The sequence below is a fragment of the Mytilus edulis genome, chromosome 9 (genome assembly GCF_963676685.1).
Source record: "Mytilus edulis chromosome 9, xbMytEdul2.2, whole genome shotgun sequence".
Taxonomy (NCBI): Eukaryota; Metazoa; Mollusca; class Bivalvia; order Mytilida; family Mytilidae; genus Mytilus; species Mytilus edulis.
This window is the reverse complement of record NC_092352.1, coordinates 5,224,649-5,243,668: the sequence shown is the minus strand read 5'-3', so window position 1 is coordinate 5,243,668 and position 19,020 is coordinate 5,224,649. Positions and strand designations below refer to the sequence as shown.

General features: G+C 32.8%; 1 protein-coding gene across 1 annotated transcript in view; it reads right to left on the bottom strand.

The window, feature by feature from the left end:
• Window positions 1–19,020, bottom strand: part of LOC139489405 (uncharacterized) — a 51,931-nt gene that overhangs the window by 18,860 nt on the left and 14,051 nt on the right. Inside the window, exons 3-11 of the mRNA XM_071275722.1 lie at window positions 17,244–17,408; window positions 13,255–13,428; window positions 10,665–12,432; window positions 9,648–9,829; window positions 7,324–7,497; window positions 5,715–5,858; window positions 4,982–5,106; window positions 1,011–1,160; window positions 468–632 (exon numbers count right to left, since the gene is read on the bottom strand). Coding sequence (XP_071131823.1) covers window positions 468–632; window positions 1,011–1,160; window positions 4,982–5,106; window positions 5,715–5,858; window positions 7,324–7,497; window positions 9,648–9,829; window positions 10,665–12,432; window positions 13,255–13,428; window positions 17,244–17,408 — 3,047 coding nt within the window. The remainder of the gene's footprint in view (window positions 1–467; window positions 633–1,010; window positions 1,161–4,981; window positions 5,107–5,714; window positions 5,859–7,323; window positions 7,498–9,647; window positions 9,830–10,664; window positions 12,433–13,254; window positions 13,429–17,243; window positions 17,409–19,020) is intronic.

The window sequence follows — 19,020 nt, the reverse complement described above, 5'->3', positions numbered from 1 at the left end:
CACAACGCATTTTTAAGCAGGATTTGTTATCAATTCTCAGCAGCTGAGGTCTTCCATGTTTTCAGTAGGCTGTCAAGGACGCTGTTTTTAGTTTTTGTGTACTGTTTTGTCTTTCGTATGCTTTATATTTGCTACTGAATTTATTCCTCTTCCATTAATGAGTACTAAATTTCCCTTTAATATCCTTAACCAATGTTTGAAAAATTATCACACATACTTTTCAACAGAATTTTAAGATGTTCTACCAATTTTTAGGCTACAACACGTTATAAAAATCTGTCAAATTGATTGACTGCTATTAGAAGTTGATTAAGGTTGATTTAACTGAAATATGTCAACATCTGTAGACAATTAAAATTCTTAAAGAACAGCATCAGATAGCAAGAAGCATTTTGAAACTTGAAAATAAATAATGATATTGAAATTGATTTGAACAAAGTCAATTTTCTTTTAAGGTCAATGATTACCTCTATTATATCAGTTTGTGTGTTGACTTCTCCAAAATCAGGATGTTGATACATATTCCACAGTTCATCAAATGTTTTTGTGATACTTGAACCATCAGGCAGTATTTCTACACCTATATTCAACCATTGTCCAGGTTCAGTATCAAATATTGTCGTAGTTGAATTCTAAAAGAAATTGTCATTGTACAAACTAGCTATTTTTTTAAGATTTAGTACTACTTCTCAGTATCTATTATACATATTTAATAGATATGTTGATGCTGTTGTAGACTTGTATATTATATTCTACTGGTTATCATATTTGCATATTAATTTTGACTACTAACTGCTTTGTTTCGAGAGCCAGGCTTAATCAATTGTAATTCTAGTATATATGATAAGTTTTGATACTACAATTTGCAAACACATACATATCAGTCAATACTGAAATTCGACGTAGGTTGAAAGTGCAAGTTCTAATATTGTTAATAAAAATTCTTTGTAATTCTTACATAAAAACCAATCAAATTACTCAGTGACTTTGATGTTAGAAAAATAACATACCAAATCTGTGACGGGTGTTCCGGCAACCTCTGCATTCATGGCAACTTGTTTTACATTTCCTGTTTTCCAGTAATAGTCCACGCTTTCCGCCGATAAATTTAAGAATGACGATACAGTATTTTGGTCTGATGTGGTATAATTGGGTAAAACCTAAAATGTACATAACTGTTATTAATATGTATAGTTTTGCTCATGTTTTGATTATAAAACGAAATTGGTTTTTCGTAGATAATTTATAAAACCCTCAACGAATGTTGTGGTAAGGTTATAGATAAAAAAAAATAAGTGCCAATGAGACAACTCTCCGTCCAAGTCTCAATTTGTTAAAGGAAACTACTATACGTCAAAGTACGGCCTTCAACACGAAGCTATATTTGTATTTTCTTACCATTGAAATATTTGTCTATTTAGAAAATTAAATATATGCATTAGAGCATACATAAGAAGAAATGGACTTATCAAACAATAATGAAACAGCGACGTTAGTATCAAGATGATTATTGTTCAGAATTCGAATCCACTACTTTTTATATATTCTCTAGATTTACCCATTAACAGTGAAATGATTGGTTGTTTCTCAATATATTCAGCCTTTAATGTCACTGTTATCCGGTTTACAAAGGCATTTCATCAAATACGCTAAGATTTGGAATAAAAGAAAATTGAAAAAAATGGTTAATGAATTGGAGTCAACAATTTTCAGATGTTAAAATTCCATAAATCCATTAAGAAGGAAGAACTAATTATTGCAATGAAAACTAATCTGGGAAATTTGCATAAATTCTAAATAAAGTCAATCTGGGTGGTAAAAAGAGAAATAACACCAAGTCAGGAAACGACAATTGTTTTCCAATGGTTTAATTTCATTGAGCTTTTGATTTTAACAATTTATAAAGATCTTTCCGTTTATTTTAGTGTCTGGTATTTTTGTAATTTTACTTGACTTTTTCCAGTCGTTAATTGTTTATTTAAGTATTAGAAAAAGTACAATAAATTCATAAACTAATTCGAGATCTTATAAATCCAAATAATTCGACTAAGTGAATATCGCAATGATAGGGACTCGCATTCTGATATCCAGTACATTTCACTGTATGTAGATATTCCTAAAATTGCAATAATAAATCTCTCATTTTTATCCATTTTTAGGAAATCGCAATGATACATATAGTTAGGAAAATGACAGTTGTTATCCATTCGATTGATGTGTTTGAACTTTTGATTTTGACATTTCAAAAGGGACTTTCCCTTTTGAATTTTCCTCGGATTGCATTATATATAAAAAAGAAGATGTGGTATGATTGCCAATGAGACAACTATCCACAAAAGACCAAAATGACACAGACATTAACAACTATAGGTCACCGTACGGCCTTCAAAAATGAGCAAAGCCCATACCGCATAGTCAGCTATAATAGGCCCCGATAAGACAATGTAAAACAATTCAAACGAGAAAACTAACGGCCTTATTTATGTAAAAAAATGAACGAAAAACAAATATGTAACACATAAACAAACGACAACCACTGGATTACACGCTCCTGACTTGGGACAGGCACACAATAAATAATTTGGCGGGGTTAAACATGTTAGCGGGATCCCAACCCTTCCCTAACCTGGGACGGTGGTATAACAGTATAACATAAGAACGAACTATAAAAATCAGTTGAAAAAGGCTTAACTCATCAGATGGACAAAAATACAAGTAGACGTGGCCGGGTACTTAAACATCCCGACACAAAAAGACGCAATGAACAGATCTGAGAGTACTCGCAGTTATCTGACAGCTAGTCATCAAAGCCACTAACAACTAATAAAAAATCATGCATCTAAGACTAAACAATCAATCCGTACACATCCAACATCCAATGGATTTAGCGTAAAGACGTCATAAACAGCCAGAGAAAAACATGACCTTGTGCAATGCCAACATACAGGTATCGACAGATTGTAGATCCATGAATATATATATGTATATAACATACTAGTAATATTTAGTTAGCTTTTAATTTACTGATAACAAAATCAATATTTATACCAATAAAAACAATATTCAATGATCTTACTACAGTGTTGAATAGGTAACCTTTTAGAATTAGTTTATTTAAAGGAGCGACAAGTTTACATGGATCATTTTTAAATTTCCGGGCACGGTTTACAACATTTCCGTAAAAATGAGGATGTGCTATCTCGTTTAAAATAATAAGTTTTCTACAGGTACAACCAAACTTCAAAACCAAATCTTTATATCTATGGAAAAATTTAGTAAAGGTTTTAAGTAATTTATGGTAACGATATCCCTGGTTTAATAATTTACCAGTAATACATAGGTTGCGTTCGTTAAAATAAAAAACGTCACAACAGACACGGGCATAGCGAACAAGTTGTGAAATATAAACACCGTAAGATGGTGCCAAAGGAACATCACCATCTAAAAATGGAAAATTAACAATAGGGAACGAAAAATCGTCTCTTTTGTCGTAAATTTTAGTGTGGAGTTTCCCGTTTAAAACCGAAATATCTAAATCCAGGAAAGGACAGTTATTACCGAATAAATTTGATTTATTTAAAGTAAGTTCCTTGGGGTAAATTTCAGCAGTATATTGAGAAAATTCTTGATTATATATATATCTGTCGGATAGTTTGTTACGTGTTAATTTTAGCTACATAGTGTGTAAGTGACCTAATATGATATATACGGGGTCAGTAAATGCCGTATGGGGTGAGAGCGAAGCTCGAACTCCATATGGAATTTACTGACCCGGTATATATCATATTAGGTTATAATTACTAGCACACTATGTAACGAATTTATCTTGCCGACTATATTTATTTGTTTAATTCAGACTAGAGTTGACTCATTTGCTATCATAACACAGCTTCTTATTTCTATATTAAAATGTTCAACTGTTCAATTTAAAATGCAAACACTAACTATTTATTATCTACAAAAGAGGGACGAAAGATACCAAAGGGACAGTCAAACTCATAAATCTAAAACAAACTGACAACGCCATGGCTAAAAATGAAAAAGACAAACAGAAAAACAATAGTACACATAACACAACATAGAAAACTAAAGAATAAACAACATGAACCCCATATACAACCTTGATATAACAATATTAAAACGAACTTTATGTATAGGAGGTATGATAAAGATAAATATGAGGGTTATATCTTATTATTTGTAATATGCGCTTCTGTATTTTTGTTTTGTTTATTGCTATGCATCCTTACCTGTACAATAAGTTTGGTACACTCTGTATAATCGATGACATACCTGTCCAATAAGTTTGGTACATTCTGTATAATCGATGACATACCTGTCCAATAAGTTTGGTACACTCTGTATAATCGATGACATACCTGTCCAATATGTTTGGTACACTCTGTATAATCGATGACATACCTGTCCAATAAGTTTGGTACACTCTGTATAATCGATGACATACCTGTCCAATATGTTTGGTACACTCTGTATAATCGATGACATACCTGTCCAATAAGTTTGGTACACTCTGTATAATCGATGACATACCTGTCCAATAAGTTTGGTACACTCTGTATAATCGATGACATACCTGTCCAATATGTTTGGTACACTCTGTATAATCGATGACATACCTGTCCAATAAGTTTGGTACACTCTGTATAATCGATGACATACCTGTCCAATAAGTTTGGTACACTCTGTATAATCGATGACATACCTGTCCAATAAGTTTGGTACACTCTGTATAATCGATGACATACCTGTCCAATAAGTTTGGTACATTCTGTATAATCGATGACATACCTGTACAATATGTTTGGTACATTCTGTATAATCGATGACATACCTGTCCAATATGTTTGGTACATTCTGTATAATCGATGACATACCTGTACAATATGTTTGGTACACTCTGTATAATCAATGACATACCTGTACAATAAGTTTGGTACATTCTGTATAATCGATGACATACCTGTCCAATATGTTGGGTACATTCTGTATAATCAATAAAGATATCATAGATCTGTATCTTTATTGTAACATTGTAACCATCTGTCTCAATACCAGGCTTTACTTTGATGTAATTCTCTGCCTCTACTACAATAAAATATTCGAATAAGCCATTTATTAAAGATGGATTTTGCGTGTTCTTAGTATGTTCGGCTGGTCAAAATTGAAAAGATAAAGAAAAAAATTTGGGGTTCGTGGTGCTTATTCTTTAGTTTTCTATGTTGTGTCATGTGTACTTTTGTTTGTATGTTTGTCCTTTTTATTTTTAGCAATGGCGTTGTCAGTCTATTTTCGATTTCTGAGTTTGACTGTCCCTTTGGTATCTTTCGTCCCTCTTTTACAGTCTCTTTGACATTTTTTAAATCTATTTCTTAACATTGAAATAGTTATTTGTAAGTTGATATCGTTTTGGCTTTTTTTCCCCTTATTTTTCCCTTATTCTGTCTCTGCCGTTTTATTGTTTGTAACAGTGTTATCTGTCTGGATTAATTACAAATTCCTTATCAGTAGCTCACACAGTGTAAAAAATGTTCACTTGTTAAACTTGATTGAAATTAATGCACAACTCTATCTGAAAATATAAGTCTAAATTTGATTTGTGTAAAGTAAGGCAAGCATATTCTAAAAATATTTAGAACCGTAATACAAAAAACATAATTAATATAATGACATTACTTAATGTATATGTAACTTACAACCGTAATATAGAAGTGTTTCCTTTCCTTCTGAATTCGTCTGAACTATTCGATACATCAGCTGTTCTTTCCAGTCATAACTGGGATCAGTTGATGTTCGAAACCCTTCGTCATTCCATCCATTAGTTGTTACTTTCTTTTCCCCTAAAACGTAATAAATTTTAAGGTAAGGTGTCAGTTAAAATGAATAAATTCAATCAGTTATAAACCAGTTTGTGATCGAATTTCGAAAATAAAATCCAGTAAAAAGTTTTATCGACCAAATGTCACAACATTTCTTACTACTATTCGACTGGGTGGTCTCGAGGTAGAGTGCTCACAGCCTCTAGTACGTAGGGTCGTGGACTAAATCTTCAGTTGGGTCACACCAAAACCTTGAAAATTATATTTGCTTCTTCTCCTGATGCACGTGTATTTTGAACCAATATTTGTTGTAAACTAGGAAGTAAATAATCTGGTTTATTATATTGGGCTTATACAAACAAGGGTTCATATTCATGTGAAACCAACATGTTTACGTCCTAGATATCAATTTAAATCGCATGATGATGCTTAAAAGCCATTGTACCTCGTATCCAGGTAAAGTTATACGGATATTGAAAACACAAAAGAAGGATGCAGTGATATTTGACATGTTAAAATTGTCAAAAGGTAACTGAAGTATTTGTTCTCATTTGAAGAACAGGGGGTCATAGAATTAATTAAATGTAAAACCTATAGAGTATTTAGAGTTTGCAAAACAATAAAACCGGATTTTCAACCAAACGAAGCCGCTTCACAAAATACTTTTTAGGGTTTGCTAAATAATGGACAACGACTCTAACTTCGTACCCTGCAAATTCAACTATATATTATAGCTATCATAACCTAAGCCGTATTTGGCACAACTTTTTGGAATTTTGGATCCTCAATGCGCTTCAACTTAGTTCTTGTTTTGGCTTTATAAATATTTTGATACGAGCTTCACTGGTGAGTCTTGTGTAGACGAAACGCGTGTCTGGCATCTAAATTATAATCCTGGTACATTTGATAACTATAGTAGTATGTAATTTTTTTTTAGCCTAAAACGAACCAAGAAATGATACATATCCAGTTTACGACAAGAACAGATGAATTGAGGAAAGGGCTATCATTACGAAGTTTGAAGAAAGAAGCTCCTGTATAAAACACGTCTCTTTTTAATAAAAGAACAAGAACACAAGAAGAATTTCACGGTGGGTTTCCATTAGAATGCCGAATTTGTGTTTGAAAAATTTCTCCTAACATAACATAGATGTAATTAATAAAAAAAAAAAACGCCTTGATCAACAAAAGTGTCAACATGAAAATGTATGGAGAAACTAGAGAGAATCATTTTTACCAAATTTTTAATAGCTTATACATCGAGCACAAGAACACATACCCTTCGATGTTTTAAATCTTTTTTAGTTCCTTTATTTATATACTTAATATTTCTGACAGCCTTTATAGAGCTTGTTTTTTCATACCAGTAGCAAAAATTCACAAGAGCATTAAAGAAAAAAGATAAGGATGATATAGTGACACGTCTGTCAAAGAAAAGAAAAACAATGCATTCTGTCAGCAAGAAAGTCAATCTCAGTCAGCTTACCCCAGCTGTCATCCTCAATCTCACAAGATCCTCCATATGGTAGTATGTTTGTATTGACGCTCCAAATACTCATGCTCCTCTCCCCTGTCGCAAGCTGCATATGAGCCTCTATAAGGTATCCAGCACTAGCATTTAAAACGTTGGCTTGCATAACAAATGCATTAGTATCTGCTTCTGAGAATGAAATGACATAAATCATTTAAATTAAGAAATAATTCATGGGCTTGAATATATCGTGATGTTACCACGGGTTGTCCCTTTATGACAAATATTTTACCCTGAGCGATAAAGGCATTATTTGCCGTTCTCAAAAATAAACGCACTATTAAGTTGACGTAAAAGAACGGAGTAAACTGAATAAGTGACAGCAAAAACTATTTACAATAACATATTTAGATGGGTTTGGAGGAATTTATATAAGTGTATTTATATGTCTTATTTGTATACAAAACATGGCTCATATAACACATTTTAGCATCGTTTGTTTGCGTTTCCTTGTTGTGATGGTTTTCGGTTTAACAAAGGGTGTGTTTCCCCGTAATATGCTTATATTCTGATGTTATCGTTCTATGACGTCGGGTAGCTCATTCATAAAAAAAGGATATAACGCGGGAGTATGATTGGAACAGCCCAAACAATATATTCATATTTTACCACGGGTTTGTACTCAAAGCGTTTGAAGGACGTCATGTTAGAATTTGTTATAAACGATAGATTTAAGAATGATTTGTTTATAAGAATAATATCTAAATATCGTCATGAATTTTACGTTATTGGTAGTATACATGTAGGACTCGGAACCGCGATAGTACTCTGAACCGCGATGGTCACGCTGAAGTGCGATGGTCCACGCTGAAGTGCGTTGGTTAACACGCTGTAGTCCGGTGGTGACATTGTAACGCTAACTTGTTGGTAGATACACTGAATGCGATAGTGGGTAGGCTGAATGCGATGGTCTAACTGTGAGGAGTGTATACTAGCTAAATGCGATGGTCTGAAGTAAAAACCTTTTTAATGTAGCGGTGCTAACCTCACATTTGTGGAGATCGGGTTTGATTTCTAGTCGGGTCAATCCAAACATTTTAATTCTTAATTTGCTATTTATATCATGGCTCAGATTAAGTTTGATGTATTTGATTACGAGGATGTGTTTTAATAATGAGTGTTCAAGTGCGATAAAACAAACGGGTTCCGCGCGGCTGTCTATTGTACTAATCAAATATAAAAAAGAAGATATGGTATGATTGCCAATGAGACAACTCTCCACAAGAACCCAAAATGACACAGAAATTAACAACTATATGTCACCGTACGTCCTTGAGCAATACCGTATAGTCAGCTATAAAAGGCCCCGAAATGATAATGTAAAACAATCCAAACGAAAAAACTAACGGCCTTATTAATATAAAAAAAATGAACATATTATATATGCTTCCGAACACTAGTTAGTTCATCTGCAGACCAAGATCTGCCTTGTTTCCCATGGTTTACTGTCTGACTTAGATTTACATATTTTAATGCTCGGGGCTTGAATCGTTCGTTGAAAAAAAAAATTGTTTTGAAAACGTCAATGTCCATCAAAAAAAAACTATCGCATTTCAGCGAAAGGACCATCTCACTTCGACGTAGACCATCGCGCCTCCGAGTCCTACATATGTATTCTTATTTACTTATTTATTTGTGTCTCTTATTTACATCTATTCCTAAAATCGACGTCTAGATATAACATCACGTTCTCAAATTCAGACGTTTTATGCAAAAGAGGGGCGACAGATACCAGAGGGACATTCATTAATAGAATATAAACTGACAACGCCATGGCTAAAAAAGAAAAAGACAAACAGAAAATTATATTACACAAGATACAGCTAAGAATATTTTTAACCTCAAACACACCAATAAAATTGAAAAAAAATATCATACACTTGATTTGGAAGAGGCTTTTCGATAAAATATTGGAAGTAGATGATTAAACCTGGATTTATATAGCTAGGTTAACCTCTCACCTGTATGAAAACCGCATAACATTCTATTATTTTCAAAACAAAGTGAGAGAAAAACATTGACATAATAGGTAAAAATGGCACAAATGTATTCAAAGTGTTATGTATCAAGATGTGACCACAGACGTCTTTTATCAAAGGGTCAACGTGAATTGACTACCCGGCAGATTTTATCAAAATGGCAATTAACAAAACATGACTTTCTGGTGGAGTAAATTACGTATCATCTAACAAGAAATTACTGCCAGATTTAATCATAGTGACATCCTGTAAGAAATGACTGAGCTATGTATGAATAAATCAAATTGCTTATATTATTACCAGATAACATCCACGATTGCCAGTAATCATTTGTTGTTGATATTCTACTAAAAATATCAAAATCTTTGACTTTCCACCAAAATTTAAATCCTTTTTGATGTTCAAACGTACAAAAGGGACATGAAGCTTTTAAGGACATTATAGAAGTCAAAGCAGTCTTCTTCATGCAATTTAACCTGCATCTACAAAAGAGAACATTTGGAAGTCCGACATTATGTTAGAATTTAAAGCATATGTGAGGGATTAGTAATGTTTACATTTGTTGATCGTGTTTGATTGATCAGCTGTTTAACGACTTTATTAGGTTCGGAATTGTAAAATACATTGGCCTCGAGTATCATTGCAGAGACATTATTTGTCAAAATGCACATCAAGCGAGGTAGAATTGATACAATTTTTGTTATGCAACTGGTCCTGAATGTCGAAAAACGCTTCCTAAATATTTTATAATGCACTCAGAAAGCCATTGCTATAAGAACCGTTAGACAAAATGCATTTTTAGAAGGAAATTTTATTGATTTGGAAGTACAAATTATATTTATCAATGAAGATATTTCAATTTTAATGCAAAAAAAATGGCATTTTTGCAACAAAAAGAGATAAGTTGGAACTTTTCCAATGATATATACATTTTAAAAGTTATCCGGGGTCAAAATGTATTGATGTATTTGAATGATTTTTGTACCATATGATAAAGTAACAACTAATAAAGTAATAAATAACATTTGTAACGAAAAAAAATCTTAAATTTTTTTCAGAAATTTTTATACCCTCGAGCCTCCTAAAGCAAGATTTTTGTAATAGCTAAAGAACGACGAACTCCAAGTGATGAGAAATGGTCACTTGTAGGTTCGTTCTAATCGCAGAGAACTAGCGAAAGATCATGTGCAGGTCGACTTTGCTAGAAGGATTTTTAAATTAAAACTTCTGGGGTAAAAAAAACATGCATCCGATTTTGTTCTCTTTAATGTTTTCTCGCACTTATTGTTTTAATTAGGAACTTAAAACTATACTCACTCTATTTCCAGTACAGGAGGATTTCCAGGAACTGATTGTGCATGTTGTATAAAGTAACTTATAGACTCCTCGAATTCTACCCTTAAATACACTAAAAATCCCATTCCTTCTGCTACATCTTGAGAGGTAACATTCAGACTTCCGGTTCCATCTCCGATTCCGTTGAACATTTTACAGGCACTAGAGTGAACCAGATCATCCTCTAGCCAGCTTAAGTAATACTTTTCTTGCTGTTCCATTTTATGCCAATTAAATGAGTTAATCTCAGCAAATCCGTTAAAAATGTTTACTAGATAAGTCATTAAACATTGTCCAGATTCATCAATGACAAGTTTTAAGTATCCTTCGATTCCTATTAATTTTACCAATTCAGTTGCATTTTTGATGTTCGATTGAACATGTTTAAAGCTATCTAACAAATCACGCAGGTTGTATGCAATTTGTTTCGATACATTTGCGTTTTGAAGCCATGTTTTTAAATTATGAAAAAATGTAGCATTGGCACTTCCAGGCAACCCAGAAAGTTCACGTAGTTTATACAAACTATCAAGAGTTAATGAGCTGTCAGATAACCTTTCAAAAAAATCGTCTGTATCCTGTAGAAAGGCTTCAGATTCTTCATTATATAAATTGTTAAGAAATTCTAACATTTCGTTTAAAACAAGACTGTTATTATCTGGATGTATGACGAATGTTATGTTCAATTCGGATATAGGATTTGCCTCCATTTCATACATAAAGTCAATTTCAAAAAATCGCTTCAGAGCTATCAGATCATAAAGAGGCCCGGGAGTTGTTATCTCCTCTGTTGTTGTTATTGCCTCCATTGTTGTCATAGTACTCCCCTCTGTTGTTGTTATTGACTCAATTGTTGTCATATTACTCAAGGTACTAACAGTATCCTCCCCTTGAGTTACAGTTGTTAGTAGGGTTGTCATTATTGAAGTTGTAACATCGCTCACATTCCATGTATTGGATATTGATGTCGATGAAAAATTCTCGTAGGCTTCTGTTGTTTCGTCTTTCTGTTCTCTGGTTGGGGGATATTTATAAAGTACAGCCTTGACGTAAAATTCGCTTCCATTCATGCATGTGGAATTAGAATGTTGCAAGCTATCTATAACGGTGTAAAGTGTAGAGGCATAGATAAACGCGACATTGTTTTCTATATATGGAACAAAGTTAGTTTCGTACCATTTCTTTTTATAGTCACCTGTATCCTTAAAAGCTGATAATGGTGCAATATTAAATTGCAGAAGATTATAGATATTATTTGTGACAAAATAAAGACATTTCCAAGAAAAAATAAGACCAGAAGGATCACCGGGGCCTTTAGTTAAACTATATGACACAGAACGAGCGTCAAACTCTGAGAGTCCTTGACCAATAGTCCTGCCGGCTCCACCTTTTATAAATGCATGAGGTGGTGGTTGTTCTATTTTCACAAACATTGATTCTTCCATCCAGTGTGTCATGCTTGCAGGATATCCTATTCTTGCATACAAACGATAATATCCTATTTCATGTTGCCCTGGGTTGAACTTGAACTTTACACTGATTTCATTTCCTCCAATCTGCACTTCTGTATTATCAGTTATGTTAGTTATCTTGTATAATGCAAAATAAGTGTGAATAATAGTTGCCGTTGTACAGTTGTTTTTCGTCAGAAGGTATATATCTACTTGTGCTGAGGTATAGATTGACATAGCATTTTCTATTTTGAGAAATTTGTCACTAAACATTTGGTATGTAAGACATGGAGGCACTTCTGCAAATTACAGCAAAAATACATTAAAAGGTATTGATAACAAAAATATGGCAAACAGTTAAAGTAAAGTATTGATTTCCAAAGTGAATTAGAGAGCGAGAAAAAGAGACGATGTATATTTGCTGTCCTTCAGTCACTATCGACTCAACTTGTAAAATTACTTATTCACTTCAATTTTCGTACTGAATCCACATGAGCTATCTGTCGCTTGGCGTTTAGAAAATAAAACAGACAAATATGGAGAGTTGTCTCATTGGCACTCATACCACATCTTCCTATATCTAAATGTTACCTGAATGATCTATAAAGCCAAATCTTTGTACCCTCTGTTATGATTTCAAATCAATATAATTTTTTGACAAAATTATGATTAATTACGAAATCAACACTTTTCTATGCCAAAGGATTGTCCATGGCTACAGATAATTAATTAATAGATTATAAATGAATCATGAAAAACAGTCGATGCACACCCTCTTTAATAATTCGGTTTCGGTTCCTTGTGTTGATGTGACTCCCTTTGTTGCTTTTGTATTGTATTACACTAGTTTTGTTTTCTAAAAGAATTTATCACATCTGAACATATATCTTAAGTTTTCACCACAATAAATCAATAATTTATAATTTATTCTAATAATTCTCTTCTTATAAAATTCTGTTTTACTACGCTTTTAGGTATTTGTTATAAAACTATAGAAATTGACCGCTTGTCTATTTATTAAAATGTTTCAGAAACCTACGGTTCAGGCAAATAATCAGTTGGGAGGAAGCAATATTGATTGACTTTCAAGTTAATTTTTTGTTAGTACTAGTATTCCTTACCTCTGCAATTTCCTTCAGTTTGATTTTCTCCTTTGCAATAATGGCCTCCACATATATTAACTGGACTGTCACATTTTCGTGAGCGTAGATAAATACCAGTTCCGTATTTGCCAGAATTAGGGTTTATGCAATCCCCCCATGCTCCCCATTCTCCCCATTGTCCTGCCACAGGTTCTAGTGAAAAAACATAAAATGCAGTTTATATTTTACTTTTATTGTATGGTCATTGCTTAGTTTGGTTCCAAGCAATGAATGTCAAATTCACTTTATTTAAAAAACGGTGTTTTCAAATTATTAGAACTTTTTTTGTTCAGATGTCTTATGTATTTGGTAATGACTTAGGATTCTAAACATGACACGGATTTTTTGGTGTTAATAAAATTTGGTGTTATTATAAATTAAGGAATGTATCTCCCGCATGCAAAGCTCTGATTCCTTTCACGAATTTGGCTATACTTTTTGGACCTTTTGGATTATAGCTCTTCATCTTTTATATAAGCTTTGAATTTCAAATATTTTGGCCACGAGCATCACTGAATAGACATGTTTTGTCGACATGCGCATCTGGTGCAGGAAAATTGGTACCGTTAATGTTATTACTACCACTAGGTCGATGCCTCTGCTGGTGGACTGTTAGTCCCCGAGGGTATCACCAGCCCAGTAGCCAGTACCGGCATGAAAATACGTTTTTTTTTCGTGTTATTAAAATTTGCTGTTATAAAATTTTAGAAATTATTATAAATTGAGGAATATATCTCCCTCATGCAAAGCTCTGATTCCTTTCACGAATTTGGCTATACTTTTTGGACCTTTTGGATTATAGCTCTTCATCTTTTATATAAGCTTTGGATTTCAAATATTTTGGCCACGAGCATCGTTGAAGAGACATGTTTTGTCGACATGCGCATCTGGTGCAGGAAAATTGGTACCGTTAATGTTATTACTACCACTAGGTCGATGCCTCTGCTGGTGGACTGTTAGTCCCCGAGGGTATCACCAGCCCAGTAGCCAGTACCGGCATGAAAATACGTTTTTTTGCGTGTTATTAAAATTTGCTGTTATAAAATTTTAGAAATTATTATAAATTGAGGAATATATCTCCCTCATGCAAAGCTCTGATTCCTTTCACGAATTTGGCTATACTTTTTGGACCTTTTGGATTATAGCTCTTCATCTTTTATATAAGCTTTGGATTTCAAATATTTTGGCCACGAGCATCGTTGAAGAGACATGTATTATCGACATGCGCATCTGGTGCAGGAAAACTGGTACCGTTAATGTTATTACTACCACTGGGTAGATGCCTCTGCTGCTAAACTGTTAGTCCCCGAGAGTATCACCAGCTCAGTAGCCAGTACTTCGGCACTAGCATGAAAATACTAATGTTTTGGTGTTATTAAAACATTTGTAAAATTTGCTGTCATAAAATTTTAGAAATTATTATAAATTAAGGAATATATCTCCCTCATGCAAAGCTCTGATTCCTTTCACGAATTTGGCTACACTTTTTGGACCTTTTGGATTATAGCTCTTCATCTTTTATATAAGCTATGGATTTTGCTAGACATGTATTGTCGATATGCGCATCTGGTGCAGGAAAATTGGTACCGATAATGTTATTACTACCACTGGGTCGATGCCTCTGCTGGTGGACTGTTAGTCCCCGAGGGTATCACCAGCCAAGTAGCAAGTACCTCGGTACTGGCATGAAAATACGTTTTTTTTGTGTTATTAAAATTTGCTGTTATAAAATTTTAGAAATTATTATAAATTGAGGAATATATCTCCCTCATGCAAAGCTCTGATTCCTTTCACGAATTTGGCTATACTTTTTGGACCTTTTGGATTATAGCTCTTCATCTTTTATATAAGCTTTGGATTTCAAATATTTTGGCCACGAGCATCACTGAAGAGACATGTATTATCGAAATGCGCATCGTGTGTAGGACAATTGGTACCGTTAATGTTATTATCTGCTATTATACGATGTTTGGAACAGGAAATACATGAGAAAGTTGTAGAAAAGTCATATTTTGTAAATAAATTGTAAGATAAAGAGTCCTTAGATTTTATGTACTTTAAAAGATCTTTGAAATAGGTAAGTATCCAAATCTAGTTCAGACCTCCTCTAGAATATGTGGTTTCACAAAAACGAAGTAATCCGGCTTTGATTGCTTATAGCCTTAATTTTTAATTTAAAAGGTGGTTTATGAAGCAATAGGAAGCATGACAATATAATGTTGTTTGTCAGGACCCTCGTGTAATTTATGTTCTTTTTACAGTGAAGGAATATCCAGTTATTTAAATTATCCAGAATGTCATTTTGGTATCTTGGTAACTTGGTAAGTGTTGTGAGGGTATATGTTGAATAAACTAATTATATTCGAGAACTAATTTGATTAAGAGTGATCTGATTTGAGCAAATGACATTTTATATCATACAATATCATTATCGGAATCTATATTCTATACATATTAAAGTTCAAAATAAACTTGATCGCTGAATATGATATATTAAAAAAAAAATTGAAGAAAGTTGTTCTAAAAGAAAGTTCGATTAAAAGTACAGTTTGTTTTCTAATAAATAAGATTATACGGAAATAAACTTATACTGAGAATTCATGATTAATAAATACAACATAATAAAACTCTTTGATTAGTAGGAAACAAACTCATCATAGATACCAGGATTAAAATTTTATATCTACGCCAGACGCGCGTGTCTACAAAAGACTCATCGGTGACGCTCGAATCAAAAACTGTTTTAAAGGCCAAATAGAGTACGAAATTGAAGAGCATTGAGGACCAAAAATTTCTAAAAGTTTTGCCAAACATATATAAATCAATGGGGATGAATAGATGACTTAAAATTCTAGAAATACAAGAAAATTTACGCATGAATTCATTCATAATTTTATAAATGGAATATCTGAATGAAAATAAATTATAAATTTTCAAATATAAAATTATTACAATATATTGTTCAAACGAAAAAGCTTCAATTACAACGAAAGAAAAACAAAATCTGATCAGTATAAGTTGTGAATATGAAGAAAAGTCTGCACATTATTTTCTATATTATTCATATTTGACCAGATTCTGTCAAGAAACTTATGATCTCTTCAACATAAGTTTTTTTTTAATTGAATGACAATATCTTATATGATATCTGTAATTATATTGTTATCTGCAAGTCATATTATGAGTCCGAGGAGAGCTCACAAATCATTGAGGTCTGCAGTATTTTCGAAGATGAAGTGAATAAGAGTAGACACATATATATATAAATCAGTATGTCCAATTTTATTTTCAATTTTTAAAAAATATTGACAATTATTAATAAGTCTTATCATAGGATACTTATATATTTGTAAAAGTTTTTAATTTAAATCTGCTGATTATATCTCTTTATTATCAGTGGCGTTTGACATGGTACATTAAGATAAACTTACAACCTTAAACAACTTTGTAAATAGCAATTAAATATGTGCAGATGTGGTTTGAGTGCCAATGAGACAACTCAATCCAAGTCACAATTTGTAAAAGTCAACAAGTATAGGTCAAACTTTTTTCAACACAGAACCTTGGCTCACACCAAATTATGAAGGGTCCATAAACTGACTAGTATAAAACCGTTCAAACAGAAAAAAACAACGGTCTTATCTATTTAAAATACAAGAAACAAGAAACACTTATGAACCCATCAGAAAACGACAACCTGGTTCCCTTGATAAATAAATCATATCGCATATTCCTTTGATCTTAATTCATTTAGGATTTGCACAACATGACTACTGCCCTTTTGATATAATTACTTCATTAAGTTATAGATTTTGAATATAAATTATATTGTAGCTGCTACTTAGACATTGGAAACGTCACCAGTGTCTTTAGAAAGTTGATAAACCAGGGGTATTTAAAAGAACGTCTCGTGCTTTTTCTAAAAAGGTTCTTTGGAAGGTATTAAGACCTTGTTGATGAATACTTACTGCACTGTTTTGTGAGTTCGTCTACTCCAAGATGACTAATACAATTTTTACCACCATTACATGGTGTGGGATTATGACACTCTCGTCTCATGTATGTTTTTTCTTTACATATTTGTGAGCAATCATCCCATTCACTCCATAATGTGTAACCGCCATCAATTGTATCTAATTAATGAATCATACTAATTATTTGTAAATAGCATCACCCCTCATTCTATTAAATTAAGGATAATAATATTAGTATTGCTGACGTAAGTATCGGTATAATATATATGTACATGTAGGACTCTAAAGTGCGATGGTACTCTAAAGTGCGATGATACTCTAAAGTGCGATTATCACGCTAAAGTGCGATGGTCTACGCTAAAGTACGATGGTGTCTCACGCTAAAGTGCGATGGTTGTTTGTTCGCTAAAGTACGATGGTATATCTCGCTTAAGTGCGATGGACCAAAAGGGTAAGATTTGAGGGATTAAAACATCGAGGTTAAAAAATAGTCTTCTTACAAAAGATAATTGGTGTAGATTGCCGTTTACACAGTCTATCATTAATTATTACAAAATTAGATTATTGTCGGAACACTTTTTTTAAGCTTTAATGTAAACGAGAGAGGGAGAGGCGATGTTCGCTGACTTTTCTTCTTTTTCAAAGTGACCACACAAACATGTTATTCACGCATGAAAACAAGTACTTTTATTTTACCGACGTTTCTATCCAATAAAATCGATAATATTTAAACGTGAACTGCAAAGTAAACTGCAACATAAACAATTATTTAAATTTATATCTGTTCGCTTCCAACAAAAGCAGCATACATGATATTCATGCGAATACACGTTTGTATCTATATACTAGTAGTGAAATTGTTACAAAAACCCCCACAATTTACCTCAGCCGACAAAGCACGATCAGGTTTAAATTAATTTAGTCAATGGCATTTGGTTTTGAAGGTGTTTATAAAATATTTGTAATTTATCTTCCAACGTGTTCAATTTTTAGTTTGTATAAACGACTGTTAACATCATAATCAAACTACGTTTTTGCGTCTATATTTTCCCGGACCATTGCACTTTAGAGTATAAAAGCATCGTAGTTTGGCGTAGACCATTGTACTTTAGCGAGACCATCGTGCTTTTGTGTCCCCATCGCACTTTAGAGTCCTACATATATACATTAGACGTTTTATTCAGTACAGAATTACCAAAACTGTTAAAAGGGACACAACTTGTATTACCCAACAAATCTTGTTTCAATGCATACAATGAGAGGCATCTCTAATTGTACCCATTTGATCACGTCTTGTTCTAGATTTCCCACCCTTATTACTTCATCCGGGTTTTGATAAGCATTTGGTTAAAGCAGATAGCATGTTCCAGCAACATTTTGTTACATTTTTTGTTTTCTTTTCTTGATCATTTTTACTACGATCCCGTTCAAGTGCTTCGTATTGACACTTTGTTAATTGTAGCTTATTGATACCGTGTTAAGTATAACTGTATTTTAGTGCATTATTTTAATTAAGCACCTTTTGCTAAACACTATATGTCGTCAATTCTTACGTATATCTTTTGATTTTTTAAGTCGTTTGAGTGTCGTTCTGTATTAGAATAGTGAAAGTAAAAATGTTTTTTGGACTTTTTGTATAAAACAATTCCTTTATCAGAAAAAAACCTAAAATCCATTTAATGAAAGAAGAAAAAAATCATAACAAATATTCATGTATAAACATTGGACTGATTAACTGAATTTTGTTATATTATATTGATATAAGTTAAAT